A 25,446-nucleotide genomic window follows, 5' to 3' on the forward strand; every position below is an offset into this window, starting at 1 on the left:
TTGGAAGGGGGGGAAACCATTTCATAACTTAACTTTTACTGCAGGAACACTTTTTGAGAGGATGTGGTTGCGATTTATTAAATAGTACACAATTTATTTTTTTTAATCAGAAGGCTGGCAAACTTAGGAGCTTCACTCGGCAATGTATAATCCGTTCAGAAATGTAATCAGCAGGAGGAGGCATCTAGTTCTCGGTGGATTCTGCAATAATAATGAACACTCAAGTCTGGCTGTCCAAGAAGAATTTATTTAACTGCAGGTGTCGTGTCACCTTTTGTGTAAGGCTCGCCGAGTAGCGTTCTTTTCACTGAAAGAAAGTGGCTTGGAAGGGCCAGCTTCTAGCTCACTCCTATCAGTACAATCCAAAGACACGTGGGGAAAAAATGCAGTTGTTCCTGAATGACAACCAAAGAATAGGCCAACTCGGTGTGGCCACTGGAACCTACGACTTGGTTCTCCTAGGCATTTTGGTTCTTTACGGGCGCCGAGAAAGCTTGACTGCTATAAAACAGAAGGTAGGCAGCAGATGTTTGCACAGAGGATTCTGGGATGGCTTTGATCTGGGAATCGTCAAAGTCGTACCAATTTTGGCTAAGAGTGTGTCTGCAGAATGCCGTGTAATGGCCACCGTCCAGATCTCCAAAATGATTCTGCAACAATAACACATTTCAAATTTACCAAGGAAAGGTTTCTTTCAAGCCACTCAAGGCAGCAATATGGGCCTCATCTCCTTAGTTGAATAATCACTATCATTTTTGGAGGGAGGTGGTCCCAAAAATCGGTAAAGTGGAGATTTGTTTCTGACTCCCCAGCCCTACAGTGTCCATTTTTCAACATATATTTATTAGTTGTGCAGTGAGACACACACACGCACACACTGTAATTCAGAGTCAAATTTAACTGATTAACTACAGTACGCCTTCTACTGTTATGGAGAACAAGCTTCGCCCAGCTCTTTGTACGAGGTATGGATGTGCAAAGGTTTTACGTCATGTTGCATATGAATTCTGTCATAAGGACAAAGTGGTAGAGATGGATTTGTTTTTGTTTGCTGTAAACGTTGTGTGACCAGTATGGAAAACCTGAAAGTGACTTTTTTAAAAGAATTAACTTTTCTTCATTGAAAAGCATATCTGGGAAAGCCATCCAGCATGAAGTGTGGATCGGAATATTGCTGTCCCCTCTAATAATCTGTTTTAGGCACATATGTTTCCTTCCGTTCTCACCCACCCACCCACGTCTATTTTTTCTCCAATAAGAGAGTTATCCTGAATAAAAACTGATAGTAAACATCTGCACCTTACAGCTGTAATTTGGAAAGCATTTTGCTATTTTGTTTTTATAACATCTTTATTTAATTTATTTAATTGGATCTTCTACCACTTAAAGTTTTTTTCTTGGCTGCATCCCTAGGCAAAGCTTGCTGACAATCTGCTCAAGCAATAGCACCATACATTCATCCTTTCTGGTTACTGAATAAAATTATTTTACTAAACTCAAGTTTTCTTACTGTCTATTCATTTTTATCCCGCCTTTATTAATTTTCAGGAAGTGAACATTCTTGCATACAGATAACTGAAATGTTATCCTGGAAAAACACTAGAATCCTCTATGTGTCACTTACCACTACAGCAAATAAGTAGTATTTTGGATTTTTCCGAAAAAGTGGATATATATAAGGAGACAAATCCAGGTTATTTAAAGGATAGTAGATGTCAGTTTTAAGTTTCTTTTTGTAACTGCCTTGACAGTCAAATCTGAAAATAAAGTACGATCTTGATCAATAGTACAATAGAAATGGTTTTTTGAATCATCTTGGTATATTGTTTAGAGTCATATTTATAATGGAAGAAGTGGGTAGAAATAAACAGAGACCAGACTAGCATCTAGTTCTGGTTTTAATAAATTTCATTTCTGAGGTGCAGAAAAAAAATACTACATGAAAAAAACACTGGTTTTGATGATGAGGAGTTTGAATGGTTTTCTTTGACAGAAATAGAAGCAGCTTCTAATCTTTCAAATAAAATACAGTGAGAGAGATATCAAGATGGATGCTCCAACTCAAGGTTTTAAAGAAGAGATTGGACAACCCTTTCAACTCTGTCTATTCTATTCTATTCTATTCTATTCTATTCTATTCTATTCTATTCTATTCTATTCTATTCTATTCTATTCTATTCTATTCTATTCTATTCTATTCTATTCTATTCTATTCTATTCTATTCTATTCTGGGTCCCTTCCAATTCTGTTATTCTGCTAAGTGCCGAAATCTCTCCTTAATCTGCTTTTTTATTGATCTAATGAGGTCCAATTTCTGTCCTGTTAAGTTGTCAACAACTTCCTAACTAGTCAAACTCTGCCACTGAGATACTTTCAGCATCTGTAAGCAATCTATTCTAGCAGAACGGATATTATGCAAGTCAGCCCATGAAGAAAAAAAACGCCTACCTCTTTAAGTGGAAGATGACCATCTTGGGTGCTTTGGCTATGCTGGCTTTCACTGCAGCATCTGTCTTGATCCCACAGCAGGAGCAGTTGATCTGGTTATTCCAGGTCAACACATCCTGCTGAAAGAAGCAATCCAGACATTCCTGCAGAAGAAAGGAGTTTGGGAAAGAGGCATAATTAATTACAGGGATTACATGCTTGCAATGAAATCCTACACTGATTATCTTTGAAAGGGTGCATTGCATTCAACGTTTAACACAAGTAGCCTTTTTTTTTTTTTTGCTAGTCGGTGGACATAGCTGAAGTCTGGCAAGCTTCTCATCGTTCCATGTGAAGGTCTCATTGGATTAACTTACCCCATCATAAAATGCCCTTCAGTTGGTATTCTACACTACTGAGGTTGGCCCCACATAATGTCCCAGGTTGCCTTCTTTTGTTTTAGAAAAGCAAGCACATGCTAGAACAAAGCTCTGCTATGCCCCTCCTACCACTTTTATTTTCTAAGCATGCCCCACAAAGCCTAGAACTGGTCCTGCGAATAAACATAGGTGAAAGTTCGGCATTTGTAGCACAGCATGCTACTTCCTCCATTTAATTTATATAAGGTAAAAGGTAAAGGCTCCCCCGCACATGCGTGCTAGTCATTTCCGACTCCAGGGGCCGGTGCTCATCTCCGTTTCAAAGCAGAAGAGCCAGTGCTTGTCCGAGGACGTCTCCGTGGTCATGTGGCCGGCATGACTAGACGCTGTTACCTTCCCACCAGAGTGGTCCCTATTTTTCTACTTGCATTTTTACGTGCTTTCGAACTGCTAGGTTGACAGAAGCTGGGACGAGTAACAGGCGCTCACTCTGTTACACGGCACTCGGGATTCGACCAGCCAAACTGCCAACAAGCTCAGCATCCTAACCCACTGAGCCACCGCGTCCCTCTTTAATTTATATATATATACATATATATGCAGGGCTTTTTTGTCATAGAATGCTCAGAACGGAGTTCCGGCACCTTTTTTGGACGGAACCTTGTAGGGTAGGCAAGGCAAGTTGTATGGCACCTTTTTCTTTTACAAAAAAAGCACTGTATATATGTGTTAGATTTCTTAGGTAATATCAACATCATCACTTCTTAGGATCAGATTGCAGATGGAAGAATGAATATATTTTCCTTTCCTTTCCTCTCCCCTTTCCTCTCCTCTCCTTCTTCCCCTCCCTTCCCTTCCTCCCCTCTCTTCCCCTCCCCTCCCCTTCTTCCCCTCCCCTCTCTTCCCCTCTCCTTTCCCTCTTGCCCTCCCTTCCAATCACTCTTGACTCTGAGCAGAACACATACCTGATCTTCATAGATCAGGGTAAAAGAGGAATTTTAAAAATTAATAAAAAACAAACAATGCTGTGACATACAAAACAACGGCACCACACTAACCCACTAGATTACGCCATATGTGGTTTGTTTAAAACAACTGAATAGGGACGGTTTTCATCCCTGGAGAAAAGCCAGTACCTCAAGGGAGCACTCCGATTCATAAGGTATGGGTAGAGATAGCACGGTGAAGATCTCAGTTTTGTATGTAGTGGTTTGACATTCCAAACACATGATATCATAGCTAAGATGTCCTTCGAAAAGTCGGGTGATAATGGAGCATTCGCTAAGGCAACTCCTGGATTCCCAAGCAGTCGATGAGCTTCCCTGGTTTTTTTTCTTATTTGTCTACAGAAGACAAATGGTATGGAAAAGTCAGACAATGTCCATCAGGCGCAAAAGACCAGGTCCACCCGTGAAAGTTCAATCAAACTGATTTTTTGTTGCTACTCATGCCAATGCACGGGAATCTTCTCAACCAATGGTTGGCAGTGGCTTGGAGTCTCAGAAAAGGATGGGCCAATGGAATTCTAGCGGGGTTGGACTTTGTTCATTTATGGCTACATAGAGATTCTAGGCTGATCACTCTTTCAGCTCCGCCCCCAGGTTCCGCTACATCTCCTACAAGTACTCACTTGCTACTGCACCAATTCAAAGCTAAACGTTTTATGCTTTCATCCTCAAGTGCTGACTTTTTAAAAGTGTAATGCAGTAATATATTTCAGATTCACCATGATAACTTCACAATGAGTTCAACAAAAAACCGTGGATTAGGACTGGGGAAACCCGAGTTATCGGCCTCCATTAGGCATGGAAGCCAACTGGGAGGCTCTGGGCCAGACACTCTCTCAGCCCTAGGAAGGAAGCAGTGGCAAATCCCTTGCAGAAGTGTTTTCTAGAAAACCCCCAGGAGTCAAAATCTGGTTTTGAACAAACCCAAACCACCCAATGAGTTAAATAGGCATATATTGACACCCATAACTTGAAATGTGAAATACCCTACAGATTAAGGGGGGGAAAGGATATCGCCATTTCGTACAAAAAAGGATTAAAATCTCCATATGGAAATATGTTATGAACAGGTTCAAAACATGGCATGGCATATACTCCAGTAGTTTATATATACAACAAATGGCTATTAAGGATATATTTTCTGTAGCATTGGCATTGTTTTTCTTTTCTTTCTTTCCTTTGTTTGGTTCTTTAAACCAAATTCCAAATCACAATATTACACGGATAAGCCCCATGTACATACAGCATTGGACAGACAATAGTTTATTATGCCTTCAAACTATGATCGAAACCATCATCGAACAGGATTTTGACATCCTGCAAAAATCCTGTAGGTTATTCAAACCATGCTTTAACCTTCTCAACACATGAATCAGCAAAACATGACTTGCTGAAAGACAGAAATTAAAATAGGAGAGCAGAAAAAACTCAGTGTTTGGTACCGTAGTACTAGAAGCAAAAGATATCCAGGGTTAATTATGCCTGATTTGGCTGATCAGCATTCTCCCTCTAGATGTAAAAACTTTTTCCAAGCTTGGCGTGTTACATATTCCTTCTTTCAAGGTTGCCTAACTTCCATAACCCTGTTGCAATGTATGGCAGTGAAAGTTGGACCATAAAAAAGGCTGAGTGCCAAAGAATTGAGGCCTTTGAACTCTGGTGCTGGAGAAGACTCCTGCGAGTCCCTTGGACTGCAAGGCGATCAAACCGGTCAGTCCTAGAGGAGATCAACCCTGACTGCTCTTTAGAAGGCTAGATCCTGAAGTTGAAACTCAAATACTTTGGCCACCTAATAAGAAGGAATGACTCACTGGAGAAGAGCCTCATGCTGGGAAAGGTTGAGAGCAAAAGAAGAAGGGGACGACAAAGAATGAGGTGGCTGGATGGAGTCCCTGAAGCAGTAGGCGTGAGCCTAAATGAACTCCAGAAGACAGTAGAGGACAGGAAGGCCTGGAAGAATGTTGTCCATGGGGTTGCGATGGGTCGGACACAACTTCACAGCTAACCACAACAACTTCCATAAAAGACAAACGCTCTTTACCTTTTTGAGAGCTTCATGAAGTTCATTCAAGACATAGATCAGAAACTCTTGAGCATCCTGTTGGGTTTTCTTGATGAAGGCAGGGTATCGTTCACCAATGACCAATCTAAAAACCTCTGGAGAGACGCAGTCAAAGTCCCCAAGCCACATGTCATTCATCAGGTAGGCAAAGGCTGTTGCAATCTCTCCATTCTCCCTTAGAAAATAGGTAGCATATATAAGAACGTGACAATATTACCCACACCTTGCTGGATCAAACCTTGGCTCATCTACACTGAGTATGTCCTCACTGGGCCAACCACCTACTCAAGGAAACCCGCTGGTCTCCCAGCCAATGCCCTCCCCCACCCGCCACCATCAAGGCTTGAAAACCATGTTGAAGAAATGGATCAACCAACAGAAAAACACTGGAAGGATTATGTATTTGCAGGCTCAGCCAATCAGGCTAGATGCCAACTGTTCAAGCAGCTTTGTTCAATTTCTATATTTTCCGTCTTGATTTTTTTTTTACAAAAAAAAAATTAATCAATAATGATATGACTTGATTTACTACCATTACCATTATGAGCATCGCTATTTTCTAGCCTCATTATAGATCACCTTGTAATTTCCACATGTGCTTCTCTAGGACTTCCTCAACCTTGGCAGCTTTAATTTGCGTGGATTTCAACTCCCAGAATTGCCCAACCTGTCATGCTGGCTGAGGAATTCTGGGAACCAAAGTTCAGACAGCTTAAAGTAGCCAAGGTTGAGGAACACTGCTGGGTAGAGTGACAGAAGATTTCTTTCTGACACCGTTGAATTTTGAAATAGTATGAGATAGCAATTAACTTGCTCATGATACTACATGTAGTCAGCATTACTCCAGACTTCCTGGAACAGAGATGAGTCCCTCTGTTCAAACCATGCATGTTAAATATCTTCGTACGTTGAGAACCAATGTAAAAATTATGGAAACTGCTTCTTTGTATTAAATTCACAGGTCAAAAGAAATGTCTTACTTGCTTTTTAATTAAACTTTCTGTCCCTCTCTCTATTTAGAACCACTTTCCCATATTCCTTCAAAAAAGAGATTAGTCCAAAGCTTGCTTGAGATAAATTCATGGTCCATACATTAATAACAAAGTGTTCATAAAGACGGCAATCTCAAACAGGAGACTTGTGAATTAATTCCTATGGAACTTTGTGGCTTCAGGGAAAAAGAAATTATCTTTAGCTTAATAATAGTGAGCAACGTCCTAAAGAACATTCTTGCATAACAAAGCAATCCACTTACTTGTCTAACGAGGCTATATATTTTCCAGAGAGGAAATATTCCACCAACGGGGATACACTGCAAAGGCACTGAATTACAGCATTCATATAACATGTGTTGCCTAAATTACGCAGGCCGGTAAGTCCTTGGTATTGTGGGTTTGTGTCATCTCTGGATATATCCATAGACTCTTCTGAAGGCTGCCAGGGAAAGGCACTCTTGCTGTAGTTCCAAGCCAAACAATTGTGAAAGAAATTTGAGTCCCAGCATGAACAAAAATATTTATTTACAAGTGTTTCCATTCCAATTTCTATCAGTTAATGAGTTTCCTAGATAGCCAAACAATTGATAAGATAATCTTTATTGTCATTTTTTTACTGTGGGCGCAACAGCACACACCAAAAATGAAATTTAGTTGCCCGCTCTCAAAGTGAACACGTACAATTTCAAACAAGCTTTTTTTTTTTGGCTCACGTCCTAACATGAACTAAATCTTCTATTTATGAGTTTTTGTTCCAGTTTGTATAAATTAATCAGTCTCCTAGTCAACAAGGAACTGAATATAGGACAAGGAAGTTGTTTGGTTGATACAATAAGCACATGAGAATTAAATGAGCCAGTTGGTGCTGAAATCAAACATGTTCAAAGCTGCCCAAGCCAAACTAGGATTATCATCATTTAGGGGTGGGGGACTTCCAGTTCTCATCCATACAGGAAAAAATATATAACATAAACAATAACAGACTTTTCCTGGGTCATATCAATCCACAAACTATACAGAAGACATTGCCTAATAATGCTAGCTTGCCTGCCTGTATTTTTAATTTTCCTACCACACTGACTTAACACATTTTCAGTTCAGCTTCACAATTTATGGAAAGTAGTGCAAAATCTGTAAGATCTAGGAGTCAACACCAGAATACAAAGTTGGAAGGGACCTTGGAGGTCTTCTAATCCAACCCCCTGCTCAAGCAACATACCCTGTATCACTCTGGACAAATGGCCATCCAATCTGTTCTTAAAAACCTCCAGTAATGGAGCACCCAGAACTTCTGGAAGGAAACCGTTCCACTGATTTAATTGTTCTCACTGTCAGGAAATTTCTCCTTAGTTCTAAGTTGGATCTTTCCTTGATAGGTTTCCATCCGTTACTTCTTGTAGCTGCCTTCAGGTGCCTTGAAGACTAGGATGACCCCTTTTCCTCTGACAGCTCCTCAAATATTGGAAGACCATTATCATGTTGCCTCCTTCTCTTTGTTGAAGTAGACATATCCAATTCCTGCAGTCATTCATCATCCAGATCTCCCCCCAAATAAACCAAAGGTAAGATTTCTCTATAGCCTCCCCTTCATCTCTTAGTCACTAGGTAAAGGTAAAGGTTCCCCCGCACATGCGTGCTAGTCGTTTCCGACTCTAGGGGCCGGTGCTCATCTCCGTTTCAAAGCCGAAGAGCCAGCGCTTGTCCGAAGACGTCTCCGTGGTCATGTGGCTGGCATGACTAGACGCCCAAAGGTGCACGGAACGCTGTTACCTTCCCACAGTAGTGGTCCCTATTTTTCTACTTGCATTTTTACGTACTTTCCAACTGCTAGGTTGGCAGAAGCTGGGACGAGTAACAGGCGCTCACTCTGTTACGCGGCACTCAGGATTCGACCGGCCAATCTGCCGACCTTCTGATCGACAAGCTCAGCGTCCTAAACCACTGAGCCACCGCGTCCCTTCTTAGTCACTAGATAGTAATTAATTAGAAACAAAAAAAACTCACAGAAGATAATATATATTGAATTCTTCTGGCATATTTGTTGACCTGGAAGCCATCAGCTGGCTTGCAAGGAGACAAAGCAATGCTTGAATACTTCAAGTTTCAGGGGAGCCAATTTACCACCTCCTCTTCATTTTGATGCTTGGTTTCTGGGTTTTCTGGTGCAATAATCAGATGGTTTCATCTTACTCGCAGTTCAGGAGGGCTGCCCCCAAACATAAGGGTCTGTCCCTTTGACTATTTGCAGTTCTTCCTGATGTTTCAATATGGATTCTTCTGGCATCATAAATATACTCTACCTTGTTGCTAGGCAACGCCATTGGGATATTTCTAACAAAATACAACACCCAGTGATTCCGGAATCCCTAGTTCACAATTCTAGTCAATTGCTTTCCAGGAGCTGATTTATTTCATACACAGCATACCTGAACCACAGAGACATTGGTTTCCGTGGACTCAAAAAGCTTCATCGATACAGCTTTCTCCTTCCAGCATTTTTTTCCTACTTTCTCCTAAGCAGATGTTACCTTATTTTGGGCTTTATAGCAAGGCAGAACTTTAGCAAACAACACGGACAACTTTTAAGCCACTCCTTGTTCCTCAATTAGTAGTCATGATTTGATTTCTCAAGAAACCAGAACAAAAAATAAACACTTTGATGGCTGCACTAGCTTCTGTGACTAACACCCTACGACGTCTTGAAAGTTTCAGCAGCTTTGACTAAGCTGCCATGAATGCCCTTGTTATAGGCCACTATTGATTACAGAGCCCAAACAATTCCCAAATCAATAAAATTTCTCTTTTGCATTCCCCTTTCAGGCCATTCAAAGAAGGAAAGAGGTCAGCAGTCTAAACAAGAATAAATTTATTTGGGATTGTTTAAAGATTTATTGATATATAAAATGTATACAGTTTTATAGCTTTAATACATTATTTATTTCCTCCCCCAGCGACATAAACCACCATTTAAACAGCTATTGTGTTCGTGCCTTAACGTCTGTATCTATAAGATACACTACAAATTTTTAAAAAAAAGAATTACTAAGCGTTATGATGCCTTTTAATTAAAAATTACAATTAGTACCTATTTAACAACAACAAAACAAAACCTTGCAGCATGAAACTTTAATTGGACAAAGAGGTTCTTGTTGAATTTTCAACAAATTTGGACAGGTAAATTACATTTTATTGGCATAAAGTTGCATTGCAATCTCCCGTACAATACATAATGTAAATTCAATCCTATTTTTCTCTCTCTCTCTCTTTTAAATAAGTCCCATAGATAACATAAAAGATGCACTCTCACAGAATAGCAAATACAACTGAAGGGCTCTTCTGGCATGTCACCAGAACCAGAACACACTTCTTTCAATATCTCAAAAAGTTGCCAGGCACGGCTGGTTCTACTCTGCGTCGACTTTGCTTCTCGCTGAAAGCTGGGACAAAAAACGGACGTAGCAAGAAGTCCCAAAGAAGACTCTGTCTGCATCATCTGAAATGTTGGATATTTCCCAGCAGTACAGGAAGGCACGCTGCAGGGGTAACTTGGGAAAAAGTCCTAAAATCCATGTGTACATTCAGGTTCTGTGTACAGGTTGAGAAGATCTTTGGAAGGCAACATTAATGAAGCAGCCGGTAGGTTTCGAGAACACTTGTTCACTTCACAAAGACAACTTCTTATCCCAAACCAGATCTTATACTATTTTTTCTTCTGCCGCTGTGATTAACATACACCCCCCCGACACACACACACACACACACACACACACACACACACACACACACACACACACCCTCTTTCCAAATCTGGCTTCTACTTTTCCTACTCATAGACAGTGCCTTAATAAAATTGAAATGTGTATCGGTTTGATTTTAAAAAGGGAGGGGGGGGAATTCATTACATACAATCCATCCCATGCAAACTGGCTCCATGCTTCAGTGGGTGAATCCTGATGCAGGAGACAAGGCCATTGCACGTCTGGGGAGGGGGGGGGGGCGAGAAACCAGAGGTCTTCCCCCCCCCTTTGTAGCTCAAAGCTTACTGGCACAATGATCGATGTTCTTAGGAGCAGCTTGTTCCCAACTCAGCCACATAAAACATACATGGCACACTGTCCAGAGAGCAACTTCGGGACCCCCTGAGATGTGTCAAAGAACCCTTTGGCAATGGAGCAGGGGGTGGCAGCTCTCTCTCTCTCCCATTTCTCTGGTCAGATTGACAGAAACCAGCTGCCAATAACCTGGAACACCCTCTGCCTTAGGACCACTGAAAAGCCAAAATGTTATTTTGGTCATGGACACGTATTGCACTACAGCATGAAGGGGCCAAGGGGGGGGGGGAGAGAGAGAGAGAGAGAGCCCCTCCGCAGACCAAGATAATAAAATGGACAGTTTATTCCTTCCGCTAAAATGCTTCTTTAAAAAAAGCTACTTCATAAATACTTAATTCGACTCCACCTTGGAAAAAGGAACTTGGAGAATAAATTGACAGCTTGCCAGCTCTTCCTCTGAAGGCTATGCCCGTATTTCACAAGAACCCCTTCTTAAACTACGGGTCAGCTTCCTTCCCAGGGCCGGAGCCAGTGCAGGGAGAAGCAGGGGCACTGGGACCCGACCGACCGTTGCAAGCGTTTGGTAAAAAGCCAGGGTGTATTTCGTTACAGCATCAAGTGTCTGGAACCAGTTGAGTTGGATTCTTTGGTGCAGCTCCCGGGCTGAATATTTAGCTCTGGGGAATCTTCTTGAGGCAGCAGGATTTTATCAGGTGTGTAGTCATTTCTTTTCAAATCTGCCAAAGAATAAAGATAAAAAACAAAGAGCCATTTGCCGAGAAGGGAGGGAAGAGAAGGAAAGGAGCCTAAATTACTATCAATGAAAAAGAAATCTGTGTGTGCCCACTAGTAAACGCTTTCTGGACATTTTTTTTTCCTTCCCCATAGCAGCAATACTACACTTTACTGATTCTCCATGCCAGATTGCCTAACTAGCACTTCATCTTAGAAAAGATGCAAGACATTAAAACGAGACAGCGGCAAGCTTTGGTTTGGCTCTTTTGTCACCTGTTGCGAGATGGCCAAATTTGCCAGGAAGAATTCAGCCTCGGTATGAAGGAGAGCTCAACCTATCTGTGGCCAGGAGCCACACCTAAAAGATGACACTCTTGAGGCTCACAATGGAGAAGACAGCGATGCCAAGGGCGGCAGGGGGGGGATCCTTGAGATTTTAGATGGGAGTTTGAGGAGCTCTCTTTTTTTTTTTTAACCTCAACGTTATCGATTGTGTTGCAGAAAATCACGACAAAATGATCAAAGTGAGTTCTACCCTCGCTTGGAGCAACCACAGAGGTGTTACGTTTCTTTTCTATAGGAAAAAGGAGCCGCGAGGGAGAAGTTCCTGTCCTTTAAATAGAGCATTTCGTTTACCTGGGAGTTTAAGTTTCCTACAGCAGGAGTTGCAGTGATGCTTAGCCCTGAAATTCTTAATGGCATCCTCTCCCAAGTTGGCAGGACCAAATACCATATCGCTTGACCTTGAAAACAAAATGGGTTTCCTTTCAAAATCCCTTACAGGCACAAGAGGACCGCTGCCTCCTACGCCATAGGAAGAAGAACCTTTAAGCAAACTTACCTTTTTTCTTCAGCTTTTATTACGGAAGGGTCGGTCAGGTTTTCTCCAACACCTTTGCAAGAAAGAGCAAAAGTTATAATGGTGATCGTTTCTGCAAAAGAGGGAAGGGCCAAGCCAAGCACCCTATTTGCACATAGCATGTTTTAAATGGGTGTTGTGTACGTGTACACTTTGAGAGGAAGCAACTAAATTTCATTTTTAATGTGTGCTGTTGTGCCCACAGGACAAAAATGACAATAAAGGTTAAAGGTGAAGGTAAATGTTCCCCCGCACATACGTGCTAGTCGTTTCCGACTCTAGGGGCCGGTGCTCATCTCCGTTTCAAAGCCGAAGAAGCCAGCGCTTGTCCAAGGACGTCTCCGTGGTCATGTGGCCGGCATGACTAGACGCCAAAGGCGCACAGAATGCTGTTACCTTCCCACCGTAGTGGTCCCTATTTTTCTACTTGCATTTTTTACGTGCTTTCGAACTGCTAGGTTGGCAGAAGCTGGGACGAGTAACAGGCGCTCACTCTGCTACACGGCACTCGGGATTCGACCCACCAAACTGCTGACCTTCTGATCGACAGGCTCAGCGTCCTAACCCACTGAGCCACCGCGTCCCTTCAATAAAGGTTATCTGATCTAAAAAAAAAAATTAATGTCAAGAAGCACCTCTCCAGCCTTGCTTTCTCTCAACTGCTGAATAGCAGGTTTTTGCCTAAGCGTTACAGGTGGTCCTCCACTTACAACAGTTCACTCACCGTAGTAACCATTAGAAGTTACAGCAGCGCTGAAAAAAAAGTGGCTTATGGCCATTTTTCACATTTACGGCCGTTGCAGCCTCCCCGTGGACACGTGATCGAAATTCAGACCACTTGGCCCCTGGCTCATATTTATGATGGTTTAAAAGATTCTTTTAAAGAAACAATAAAGAGGAAGAAGGAAAAGATAAAAAGTTCTCCTGGAACATTTAACGTCACGAGAAGGAAGTAGGCTGGCACAGTCTTTCTGTACATAAAGCTAGAAGGAACAAATGTCAACGTGCCTTGCAAATCGAGGACTAGCAGCTCTCCGCGCGTGTATTCGTACGTCCAGTGGCTGAAAGCCAGCATGACCTCCTCCAGCATGTTGGTTGGGATGATTTCATCCCCATTGTTGTTGTTGTACTTTCTGAATTCTCCAGTCATGCATTCTTCGACGGCAAACCACTGCCCGGCGGAGTGGCAATACAAGAGGAAAACTTCCAAAAACCTTGTGAGGAAACAGTATAAGTAATTTGAGGGAAAAGCTCATTTTCCCCGCATACACACAACTAAAAAAAAAGGGAGTATCACAGATCCAAATCCTCCTTAATACATTAGTTATTTGTTTAATATCCAGGAGAATTAAATTAGTCATTTGGGTATATTTTTCTAGAAATCTGTTCTGTTTGTACACACACACACACACACACACACACACACACACAAACAAGCAACAGCTGGCAGCAGCAGTTATTGTAGATGAGCATAATCTACTATTTTCTGCATCCAAGTAAACAATTTTCTGCATCTAGACAGCAAGCAATTAAATCCACCATCTCTGGCCTAGAGATTAAGGAATCCTTACCTTACTCCTTACATAATTTAGTCTAGAAATGAAAATACGAAGGTTTTTAATATGGAGAAGACATCATAAGATTTACCTCGGAGAATATGGAATTGATTTGGGCTTCATCTGATTGAAGGCAAAAGTGAGCTTCTGTGCAGCCCGTTGCTGCTGAATTTCCTAGGTGGGATAAGAAATCCACTTTTGTAGCACAAAAAAGCGCCTCCCAACCATATTTAAATCTTTTAACAGACATTTTCTGTGCCACATATTCACGTAAGGTACACATAACATACACATCTGTGTGTGTTGACACGATTGAGTTACGTTTGCCACTGTGAACTAGAGAGCAACTACAAGTGGCTTTGTTAATTTGAAGGGGAAAAAAGAATACTTCTAGAACCATCATGTAAGATTAAAGGTTGTCCTTGACTTTCAACCATTTGTTTAGGGACTGTTCAAAGTTACAACAAGCATTTTTTTAAAAAGTGACTGGACACACGATCAAAATTTGGACGGTTGCTAACTGGCATGTACTTATGACAGTTGCAGTGGTGTGGGTGTGGGTGTGTCTGTGTGGTGTGATTCCCTTTTGCGAACTCCTGACAAGCAAAGTCAATGGGGAAGCTGGATTCACTTAACAGCCGCGTTACTAACTGAACAACTGCAGTGATTCATTCAACAGCCGTGGGAGGAAAAGTGGCAAAATGGGGCAAAATCCACTCAGCAACCGTCTCGCTTAGCAACAGAAATTCTGGGATCCACTGCGGTCGTAACTCGAGGATTACCTGCACACGGAAAGCACTAGCTTGGATATAGGCTGACTCCACTAAAGGGTACGCGACGTTTAGCAGAGGAGAACGGAGGCGCCTTTGGCAGGAAAGAAAACAGAAGGGAAAAAAAGAACGAAGGAGGAGAAAGAAACCGCAAACAGAAAACCCTAAAGCATTGGCTTTGGCCTCTGTGGTAATGGCAAGCATTTGCCCTTTCTGAGCAAAAGTACGACGACTTACTCTCAAGCAAAGGTGTAACACTGTGTCTTCTTTGTAAATGCTTGACCAGGTATTGACAACCTCAGGGAGAAACGATTTGATGATGTAAAGATGACCTGATTTCAGAATGTCGTACTCAGACCAAGTGCAAGCCACCTTGAGGGCTCGTCGCAGACCCCCTCCCATCTCCTCCTTGCTCAGGAATTCGATCTTGGCACAGAGACCCAGCTGAGACCAGGAAGACATGCTGTTGTTCAAAATGCTGGGAGAGCTTTCTTCCAGACGGTACACAGTGACTGGTTCTCCTGCGATGTCACCAGAACAAAGTTAAAAAATACGGGTTAAGTATAAGAGAATTTTAATGGAATGGCCTTATGGGTCAGTGACTAACCTATCCAAGGTAAGCCTTGCCTGGGAGAAAGGAAATCTAAAGCTCATCTTGACCAGATCAGCAAAGGACAAATATAAATTCATGAAATCAACATTACAGTATAACATTTGCTTTTAGATTTTCATCTCCTGTGACTCAAATCTCCTGTTAAGAATCCGAAAAAGGACAAAGAAGGGAGGGAGGAAAGGAAGAAGACATGGCGCTCGTCTGTCTTGTGCAAATTTCATGGTAAAATACAATAAGCATAGTTTATTTATTTATTTTATTTATTTTATTACATTTATATACCGCCCTTTCCCGAAGAACTCAGGGCGGTTTACAGGGTGATTAAAAAACCAAGATACAAAAGTTAAAAACTAATTTAAAAAAATTATATTTGTCCCTACATAAATAAAACCCGTTAAAATAAGATTAATCCTCAGCCTGGGCCAGAGAGCTCGAAGAGCCAGGTCTTCAGGCCCCGGCAGAATGAACAGAGGTCGGGGGCAGTCCTCAGCTCCACTGGCAGCTGGTTCCAAAGGGCAGGCGCCCCCACTGAGAAGGCCCTATCCCTGGGTGTTAGTGGTCTCTTTATCAGAAATTGATTTTATATCAGGAAACCTCCTGGTATGAGGCCACATTCCCTAAAAAAAAAAACCCCACCAATGTTAGAATCTTTTTGGTAGCCAGTGAAGACAAACTATATTTACTCAGGCATTTTAGTTTGCACGATCCTTTAACCTGCTGACATTCTATTTGCTCTTTTATATCACTCTTGTCTGATTTTAGGGCCTTATTCGTTTTCTTGGGTTTTAAATGCTATATTATCTAAATCATTATGTCTGCCAGGCCTGTTTTGACCTGATGAAAGGTCATCTAAAAAAAAAACTTGAAATGAACAAATGAAAATTCTTACCTCTCGGAGGCACTGGAGTGAATGGTATGCTTTGTGATAACCTCATCAAATTATTTCTCTCCACAGCTGTAGAGAAAGACAAGGCAATCGGATGTAGATTAGGCATGACACTGCTTTTAACTTTTTATTTCATTTCAGGAGGTTAGGAGACTGACCTGAATAGTAGTAGGTGGTATCAATAATGGGTTTGAAAGGGGAAGCTATACCTAAAATAAAGAAATAAGTAAATATCTGCTTCAAGCAAGTACATACTTGCTTCATGATTAAATTAATAAAATGTATTGCATTTGTAGAAAGACAGTAACGCCAAAAAAGGAAGCTTTTCAAGTAAAGTTTCATCAAACTTTAACAAGTTATAAAGTGAACCACACTCAAATTTATTGTATAAAAAAACCCCCATGATGTTTAAAAACACTGAGGAGAATTTAAACACCAACAAAGACAACTTCATCTTGGCTTGTATGGAATGAGAACAAAGAGAAAATTTCTTTCTGAAGAGCTGAGGTAATAAAATGTCCACCAACATTTCTATTGAGATACTTTTGGTCTGCAGTTAAAGCTGAATGATTATCAATTATTATCAAGACTGAAAATACGGCACTCTGTTAGCAATAACTTACCATTCAGTGCATCTTCCTCAGAAGACCTACAAGTAATAGAGATACCATTAAAACTTTAGTGATATTTACATTTCTTGGATTTTAGTTCTCTCATATTGCATTGTTATTTAAAGGAACAGAAAATTGCTCAGGAAGAATATCCTCAAAACAGGGAATGTCTGTACAGGAGTATTCTACCGTGCAATGTAGGCTATAAACCCAACCAACCAATTCAGAATATAGGGCTTCAAATAAGATGTAATTTATGATTATAGCTACCCATGTCTACTATTAACATAACCTGGCAAGCGTAAAATATTGTAGCCAAACTGTATTTTTCTCATGTTTCCTCATTTGCTCTTTTTCTTGTATGAATTCTTATACATCAAATCAAGATAGCCTTAGCAATCACAGAGTTACTAACCAAAGGCATAAAACGTAAACCTCAGTACAGGAAGTTTTAATGCTGACAACGGTTTACTTACATTTCATTTCTGTAGGAAGTTCGGCCTTTCAACCAATCCTGGAAAGGAATACCAGAAACGAGTCCATGAAACATAGATTAATTGCTGGGTTTAATGTCAAACCATGATACACAGGAGCACGCTAGCGATATGGTTATCATGTTCTTGTTGTGTGATCTGTCATGTTAGGTTTCTCTAATGATGTTTTGCTGATCAAGGACAAATCATTGAAATTGCTCCAAGTGGCTGAAGGGGCAGGCCAATTGTAACGATTTCAGCTATACTCAATTGTCTATTTTTCCCAAGTTCTTTCATAAGGAAGATAGAGATGACACTCAAGAATTAAGGAATCCAAAAGTTGTTGAGGAACTGCATTTCTTTTTCAAGGTTATCTCCATACTGCAACAAATGCTAGATTTCCTGAGCTGTCCTGGGATTGCAGTTCACAATAGTCTTAAAACATGAGGCGGAGTGGATGGATTCTCTCTTGTGATGCTGCTGTCAACTTTCCCCTGATGTTCCCATGCTTAAGTGAAAGTGTAAACAACCACCATACCAATGGGGTCTGTGAATATTCTACTCAATGATCTGTTTCAGTTTGCTCCTTCCCTGACAACTACAGAGGTCAAAATTTCCCTGCATATTCTAAAGGCATTTTGAGATGACATATCCACCATTTTGAAAAGCATCAACACCATGGGTGATAATGTGTATTATTTTGCAAGGAATAGCAAAAATTATCTTGTATTACTTATTGTCAATCACCAAAAAGTTTCGCTTTTGTATTCTTGGGTTCTGCTCTTGAACTTTCAAGAAAAACACAGCACAACAATTTGCATTATGTTTTACTCACTGTGAGTAAGGCTGCCTTGGAGTCTACCTCTTGAGTCTCTTCAGTAGATGCTCTTCTGCTCTTATTGTGAGCTAAAATAAATAATAGATCTTACAATTAGGATTTCCACTCAATTGAATAATTTTGATGGATTTATCATCTAGCATTGACTGATCACATTTAAATAAATATTAAATTGATCCAAGTACATAACTCAAAGATAAGGACAATGCTGTCTATGGTTTGCTAAAAAAAAAACTACTTATAGGGGTAGTATAGTGTCAGACTTTTATTTTAAGAACTGTATTTTAAGGAATAGAATAGAATAGAATAGAATAAGAATAGAATAGAATAGAATAGAATAGAATAGAATGGAATGGAATGGAATGGAGTGGAGTGGAGTGGAGTGGAGTGGAGTGGAGTGGAATGGAATGGAATGGAATATAGAATTTTTCAGTATTTAATACTATTATAACTTTGCAGTGATATTATACTATTCATCAATTAAAAATGAAAATATTTATGAATACTTACTTTGCTCTGATTTTGCAGCTAATGAGTTTCTATAATAGTCACTAAAGCCTTCACAAGAACTAACTTGTCTTAGAGGGCCTTCTGTATTACTGCTGACCTGTACATTAAAAAGAAAACAATTCTAGCGATCATCAGTATTCTACTAAAATCAGTGGTGCACTTCTTGGTAGCTACTATCATTTAGCAGTAGTTATGCCAACTTCTACCAACCTTGCAAGAATTCCTATTATCCTCCACTCGTATTCTTAGAAATAGGAACAGCTATAGCGCTTAGACTTATGTAGCGCTTCACAGTGCTTTACAGCCCTCTCTAAATGCTTTACAAATGTCAGCCTATTTCCCCTAACAATCTGGGTCCTCATTTGACCGACCTCGGAAGGACGGAAGGCTGAGTCAACCTTGAGTCGGTCAGGATTCCTGCCAGTGGGCAGAATCTGTAATTCTGCATTCTAGTCACTGCACCACCAAGGCTCTTGTGTTAAAAACAAAATACGAACAATGCCACCCAACACTCGGTGCAGAAATGAACAGCTGGAATATTTTACCTTATCTTTCGTTTTCTCCATGCCTTCCAGAATTGCTTTTTTGAAGTCTTCCTGTTGTTCCTATAAAAGGGAACGTGGACCGCATTTCAAGTTACTTTCGATGTGGCTTTAACCTTTTTTTTAAAAAAAGTTGTCTGTGCATTTAAAATCCAGAGATTAAAAAAACCCAACCATAATCAGTTTAGTACAGTAGTTTCAAGCACCAGACTAGAAACCACGAGGCTGCGAGTTGTAGTCCTGCCTTTTGCACAAAACCCGCTAGGTCACCTTGGGCCATTCTTTCACGGCCCCAATGGCAAATAACCTCTGAAAATCTTGCCAAGAAAATTACAGGGATTTATCGAAGCACTTTCCAGGATCAAGCATGATGTTAAAGCAAACACAAACACAAACACACACACACAGCTTGTTTTCTGAAACTACAATTCAGCTGGTGCTTCAAAAGTGGCATTTGCACATTCTGTCCCTACAGGCTATGTCTCTCCTTACATATCAGCCAAGTTCTACATCAATTATCTACTGCTGGACAGTTCCGGTGTCTTCCACTTACCTCAATGCTATCACTTTTCTCTTTACTCATTATCGGTGTCTCCTTAAACCGCTGCAATTCCATGCTGTCCCTGTGACCTTTGGTAGCAGCATCACCATGCAAAAAAAAGGGGGGGGAGAAGGAAAACAATAACATTCCACTTCGCTGTATTAAAAAATAACTTTTCTTGTTTTCTAGGAGTACGTAACATGGATGTGCAACATTTTTACTAAGGGCTGTTCAGCGGAAAATGCAGACTTTGATATCATCAAAATTTCAAAATGTCAATATCCCTCAGTAAAAATTATTTGACATGCAGGTGTGCAGACTTTAAACATACACCTATCCTAACTCTTATGTAAGGAACAATGATGGCTTGCTCTGTCCACATTATACACTGGATTGCCCATCCACAAATACAGAGACTATATTTGAAGTGTACAGATTGTGCCATTCAAGATAAGATGTATACGGCCTGGGCTCTCGGCAAAGATGGAAGTGATGTAGAAATGGGAGCTATCACGAGGAACTTTTACTATGTGTACATTTTAAATGTATCAGCAGAACATTTAAGTCACGGATGTCTAACCTCTTGGCTTGCTTTGGCCACACTGAGTGAAGAGGAATTGTTTGGGGCCTCATATATCATATAGTTTTACAATGTAAAATCACACAATAATGTTAAAAGAGTTTACAATTTTGTGGGGTCCATTGTTAGCTGTCCAGGACTGCACGGGGCCACAAGTTGGGACACACCTGATTTAAGTTAACCTTCCCCAACTGATATACTTACAATGGTGGTTTATGGAAACTGACATCCAACAATCAATAGGTTTGCAAAGGGGCCCAAAATTTCCTTGGTTAATGACATTTAAATTAAATGTGACCCGGTTATATTATCAATTGTTTTTAACAACACAAGATAAACCATTATAGTTACGAGCCACCAAAACAAAAATGACTTACAAGGAAAAAAATTCTGTATTATCTAAACTCCACATTTTGTTAGTACACCTCTTTCCCAATATCTCAACGAACACCACCTTGCCACTGTTTTGTTTTTGTTCTGATTTTTCAATTAAAAGAAGATGCAAGTTAAGTAACACAATTTAAGGGCCTTTTTGCTATTAAGAAGAAAAAATAGAATACTAAATTTTGATTTGCATAGAGAATTTGCTGTAGTAGCCCGTTCGTCAAAGGTGAACAAAACACTGGCAGGTTACAGACATAGCAACAGAAGTTAACAGACCCCGTTACAGAAGCAGAAATTTGTACAAGGAATTTTACATTTTTTCATGGAACTGACAATATTTTTGTATAGATATCTTGATATTTTATATCAAGATAGAAATAGAACATTTGAGAGCAGCACTATTCTAATTATAAGCTCTGATTTGTAGTTGATAGACACAAACATTATGTCCGAAAAATATTGTCTACATATCAGATATATGTAAATATATATATGTTTTCGTAGATTTTCACGGGTATAGGTATGTACGTCTTGGCGTGTTCGGGTCTTTTCCCGTGTAGGATTGAGGGTGTCTTGGCGACGTTTCGACGAGGTCCCACTCGTCATCTTCCGGCTGGTGTCTTCGGTGCAGCACGAAACCGAAGACACCAGCCTGAAGATGACGAGTGGGACCTTGTCAAAACGTCGCCAAGACACCCTCAATCCTACACAGGAAAACACCCGAATATACGCCAAGACCTAATATATATATATGATATATATGATATATGATATTTTATATATATATATATATATATATATATATATATATATATATATATATATATATATATATTGATATATATGTATGTATGTATGCATGTATATATAAAAATGGAGTTTACGCTTTCACAGAGAGAGAACACTTGGAGAACTTGAGGAAATCAAGGTAATTAAAAACAGAGTGCACCCAAAGTACCACAAAATCCAAAAAAAGGCAGCGCACAATTCTTGGTAAATCAAACCTTGCAGTTTAGATTTGATCCACACTTTCTGATGATGTACAGTGACACCGGAACTTAAACTGGAGTCCTTGCTTGACATTTCTGGACAGCTTCTGTTTACCCTTTCAACTTCCTGTCTGTTTTTCAATCCACCACAAGGAACACTTCTGACTTTGTAGGCAATAGACAAGCGTAATTTACTTCGGGCAACAGTCTTCACAAAACTGGAAGCAGCCTGGCCATTCTCTTTGTCTGGAAGGCTTTTCGCAGCCGCATCATTTTCGTCCTCAATAAATCCGGAGTTGAAATAACCTCCGCAATTTTGGGAGATGGGGGCAAGACGAATGAAGCCAGGGGGTGGAACTCTGCAGCCACCCCCAGCCATAGCTGGATGCCTACGTTTCAGCTGGCGATACTTACCCACAAACGCGCCAAACTCAACGGTATTTTCTCCTTCGGCAGCCTTTGGGATCAGAATGTCCTCCTCCTCCGCCGCCTTTGAGGTGCTTCCCGACTGGTTTTTACAAATGGGTTGCGAAGGAGTGCTCACAAAAAACTTAGCGGACAAAGATGACAGATACGGTAGACTGTTTAAAGAACTGCCGCCCTTTTTACCTTTATTACTGTATTTGGCTACTTGTATACCCTGTACTCTTTGACGAAGTTCTGTGGGAGAAATAGCTTTTGGAAGTAAGGCACCACTTGAGGAACCTGCCTCGGGAAAGTTGAACTCGTCCCCCTTGGTGAAACCAGTCATCTTGAGTCCTGGATCTTTTTCTTCTTGCATAGATATGTTGCACAGTACAGCATTATTGTTTTCAAGGCCTCCTTGGGGGAAAGAAGAACCGAACACGTTGCCGATACTGTGCTTCCTCCACATGGAAGATCTTAAGGGAACATCGTCAATAAGGTTCTGGGCCAAGTGTTTCGAAATACTCAGTTCCCGGGTGATTTCATTGTGGACCTTGCTCGCTTCTGAGGCTTTCTGTGCCGTGAGAGTTTTCAACGTATCGACGGTGAGAGCAGAAAGGTCTTGCAAGTGGCCGATCTGCGTATCCAGAGACTGCAAGGAACGTTTGATGTAGTTGACTCTGTCACCAACCTCCTTGATTTGGATGCACATCTGCTCAACGCTGGGGAAAAATAACCAGAGAGAGAGAGAGAGATCTAAGGCATGCTTTGATAAGATACTAGACATCTACAAGTTATAAACCAGAGGACTTTAATTCTGCCGTAAAAGAAGAGATCTGTGGGCATAAAGCTACTTTCCACAGAGATGTCATGGAATATTTCTACTTGAACCATTATTCTGGACTTACCTCCTTCTCAATTAACACCATCCGAAGATGATTTTCCTGTTATATTGTGTACAAATGGCCCAGTATATCAGTTTTCCATGCTGTGGTGTTTTTTTTTTAAAAAAAAAAAAACCAATGGCAAGCACAGAATATTTTTTTTTAAAAAAGGAAGCTCCCCTTAGGATAAGCAATGCTTATTTTTTTACTTCAAATTTTTTTTTTTTTTTAAAAAAAGAATTTTGTGGGTTAAATTATTTGCCTACCGTTCAGAGGTGACTCTAATTCTTTCTTCGCTTCGAGAATGGAATTTGTCGTCTTTTTCATTGAAATACATCTCAACACACAACTCTTCAAAATCATGGAGCTTCTTCTGATCTTCTTCTGTTAGAAACAGTTCTACAGAACAGACAAGAGGGCCAATTTTAGAAGGTCTACAAACAGTCTGTCAGGCTTAAGAAAAAAAGGCAAGATACTCAGTGCAAGAGAAGCAGTAACATTCGGCTCTTTTATGACTCATGGACTCATGGACATGCTGGCTCAGGAATTCTGGGAGTTGAAGTCCATGAGTCATAAAAGAGCTGAGGTTGTCTACCACTGGTCTACACTCTACAGATAGGTGTAGTCTGTGTAGAGTCTACAGATTTCAAGATGAGATGAATCCAGCCTTACAGAGGAACGTTAAAAAGGAAAGGAGAAACCTCCCTCCACAGACATAACAGGAAGAATTGACGCTGGAGCCTGTGACTCGCAAAAGCAAAAATTGTTTCTTGACCCTCCTTTAAGATCACCCCCAAAATAGCAGTTCCCACTTTCTTACAGTCAGCAAGTTAATTTAAATAGATAAATAAATGCAAACTATGTGAATTTTAACAAAGTATCCATCTCCAAAGGTGGGGGGCCCTGAGATGGTGAAAATAAACAGCTTTGGGCTAATCTCATGTTTAAACTTTATCATTTTGTCCCATTCATAGATCAGAGAGACCTGCTCAAGACAATATCCAAGTCCGGATTGGGAAACTAGGGGAGGAGTGCAAGATACAGAGTTCTTTTTGTAGTACAGATTACTTATAAGTGTGTTGGGGGGAGGGGTTCCTTCATTACTTTGACACACACACACACACACACACACACACACACACACACACACACACAGAGTTGATAAGCGACTGGTCATATGTCAAGGACTACTTTTAAGCTACTTTGACTTTTGGAAAGGAGTAAGATGAACTTGACAAAAGAGCCTTGGTGGAGCAGTGGGCTAATGCCTCCTTAAGTAACACCAGCTGCCTGCAATTAGTGCAGGTTCGCAATCCCACCAGGCTCAAGGTTGACTCAGCCTTCCATCCTTCCGAGGTAGGGAAAATGAGGACCCAGATTGTTGGGGGCAATAAGCTGACTTTGTAATAATGCCGCTTGGGGGTTTGTGTGAAAGCCCTAATAAGCAGGCATATACATAGAATGAAGTCTATTGCTAAGCACATTGGTTTGTGCTTAAATTGTAAGCCGCCCTGAGTCTTCGGAGAAGAGCGGGATATAAATGGGATTTTTAAAAAAAAACTTCCCTTCCACTTTCAATTCTTGCAGTTTTATTTTTTATTTTTTTAAAAAAAAAAACTGTTTAGGATGCTGTTTGAGAATCAGCTTCAAAAGCGCTTCATGAGTCAAAGGAGGCAGTGGCTTAAGTATTTCACATAGTCATTCTCCAAACTAGTCGATATGCTTGCTCTTACAATTCCCATTCCCTGGAACGAGGATTTCAAGCAACTTCTCAAGATATCCCGTGACATTTTTTTTAAGGCGAAGGGGGGGACTGTTGTGATTCAGGGTCAGCCTGTGGGTTCGGCAGTTGGGTCGGGCAATTCAGAGGAGGAGGAGGGGGGTGTTGGAGAGGTTGCTGAGAGTGTTGGAGAGCTTGCTGATGAGAGCCCTCAGCCAGGCCCCTCCCACCTGGTTACGACGCAGACCCAGCTGTGTGAGCCTTACAGCGTGGATGAAGATGACCCACAGCTGGCCCTGTTCAAGGACGCCCGACTCAGGAGGCAGTCAATCAGGAGTAAACAGAGGAAGGCAATGGGGCACCTCGGAAGGAGACAGAGAGAAGCCACGCCCTGAACTGTTTAAAAGGGGAATGCGTGGGAAGGCTGGTTTGCTGAAGGTAACCGTTTGAATAGCTCCTGTTTCATGGTTCGTGTTTGCTCTCTTTGCTCTGTTTATGTTTTTATGTTAATAAATTTGGCAGGCTTAGTTCCAGCCTCTTGCCTTCTTGTAAAGGGGTTGTCCCTGCCTTATCTGCAGGGCTGGTAGTAGGTTGGTACAGAACAGGGACAAAACGACACTACATAT

General features: G+C 40.9%; 2 protein-coding genes across 4 annotated transcripts in view; both read right to left on the bottom strand.

Moving 5' to 3' along the window:
• Positions 1–227: 227 nt before the first annotated feature.
• Positions 228–9,330, bottom strand: USP50 (ubiquitin specific peptidase 50). 2 transcript variants are annotated; one of them, XM_083371047.1, is made up of 7 exons: positions 9,299–9,330; positions 7,133–7,333; positions 5,857–6,052; positions 3,945–4,151; positions 2,450–2,592; positions 1,625–1,757; positions 228–650 (listed from the first exon to the last, which is right to left on the bottom strand). In XM_083371047.1, exons 1-7 carry the CDS (start codon positions 9,313–9,315, stop codon positions 459–461), a joined length of 1,089 nt encoding a protein of 362 aa, XP_083227173.1. In that variant the 5' UTR covers positions 9,316–9,330; the 3' UTR covers positions 228–458. The 2 variants fall into 2 exon arrangements, with proteins under 2 accessions (XP_083227173.1, XP_083227172.1); XM_083371046.1 differs by lacking the exon at positions 9,299–9,330 and having other exon boundaries at positions 7,133–8,485.
• A 393-nt stretch (positions 9,331–9,723) lies between these two features.
• TRPM7 (transient receptor potential cation channel subfamily M member 7) overlaps positions 9,724–25,446 on the bottom strand; it is a 53,527-nt gene continuing 37,804 nt past the window's right edge. Inside the window, exons 25-40 of one of the 2 annotated variants that reach the window (XM_083371006.1) lie at positions 23,367–23,499; positions 21,827–22,938; positions 19,871–19,947; positions 19,321–19,380; positions 18,776–18,872; positions 18,263–18,333; positions 17,431–17,468; positions 16,967–16,992; positions 16,502–16,552; positions 16,347–16,412; positions 15,082–15,365; positions 14,166–14,248; positions 13,527–13,732; positions 12,501–12,552; positions 12,296–12,402; positions 9,724–11,661 (exon numbers count right to left, since the gene is read on the bottom strand). In XM_083371006.1, coding sequence (XP_083227132.1) covers positions 11,531–11,661; positions 12,296–12,402; positions 12,501–12,552; positions 13,527–13,732; positions 14,166–14,248; positions 15,082–15,365; positions 16,347–16,412; positions 16,502–16,552; positions 16,967–16,992; positions 17,431–17,468; positions 18,263–18,333; positions 18,776–18,872; positions 19,321–19,380; positions 19,871–19,947; positions 21,827–22,938; positions 23,367–23,499 — 2,594 coding nt within the window. In that variant the 3' untranslated portion in view covers positions 9,724–11,530. The remainder of the gene's footprint in view (positions 11,662–12,295; positions 12,403–12,500; positions 12,553–13,526; positions 13,733–14,165; positions 14,249–15,081; positions 15,366–16,346; positions 16,413–16,501; positions 16,553–16,966; positions 16,993–17,430; positions 17,469–18,262; positions 18,334–18,775; positions 18,873–19,320; positions 19,381–19,870; positions 19,948–21,826; positions 22,939–23,366; positions 23,500–25,446) is intronic. The other variant, XM_083371007.1, reaches the window with a different exon arrangement.

Source organism: Vipera ursinii (assembly GCF_947247035.1).
Source record: "Vipera ursinii genome assembly, chromosome: 11".
In the NCBI taxonomy this organism is placed as follows: domain Eukaryota; kingdom Metazoa; phylum Chordata; class Lepidosauria; order Squamata; family Viperidae; genus Vipera; species Vipera ursinii.

Excerpts from the sequence above, each read along its gene's own strand:
- USP50 (XM_083371046.1), bottom strand. The coding sequence starts at position 7,413 with ATGGAAACACTTGTAAATAAATATTTTTGTTCATGCTGGGACTCAAAT. Across the intron at positions 6,053-7,132 it reads TATATAGCCTCGTTAGACAA|GGAGAATGGAGAGATTGCAA; the intron begins GTAAGTGGATTG and ends CTATTTTCTAAG. Across the intron at positions 4,152-5,856 it reads TTCATGAAGCTCTCAAAAAG|ACAAATAAGAAAAAAAACCA; the intron begins GTAAAGAGCGTT and ends TGTCTTCTGTAG.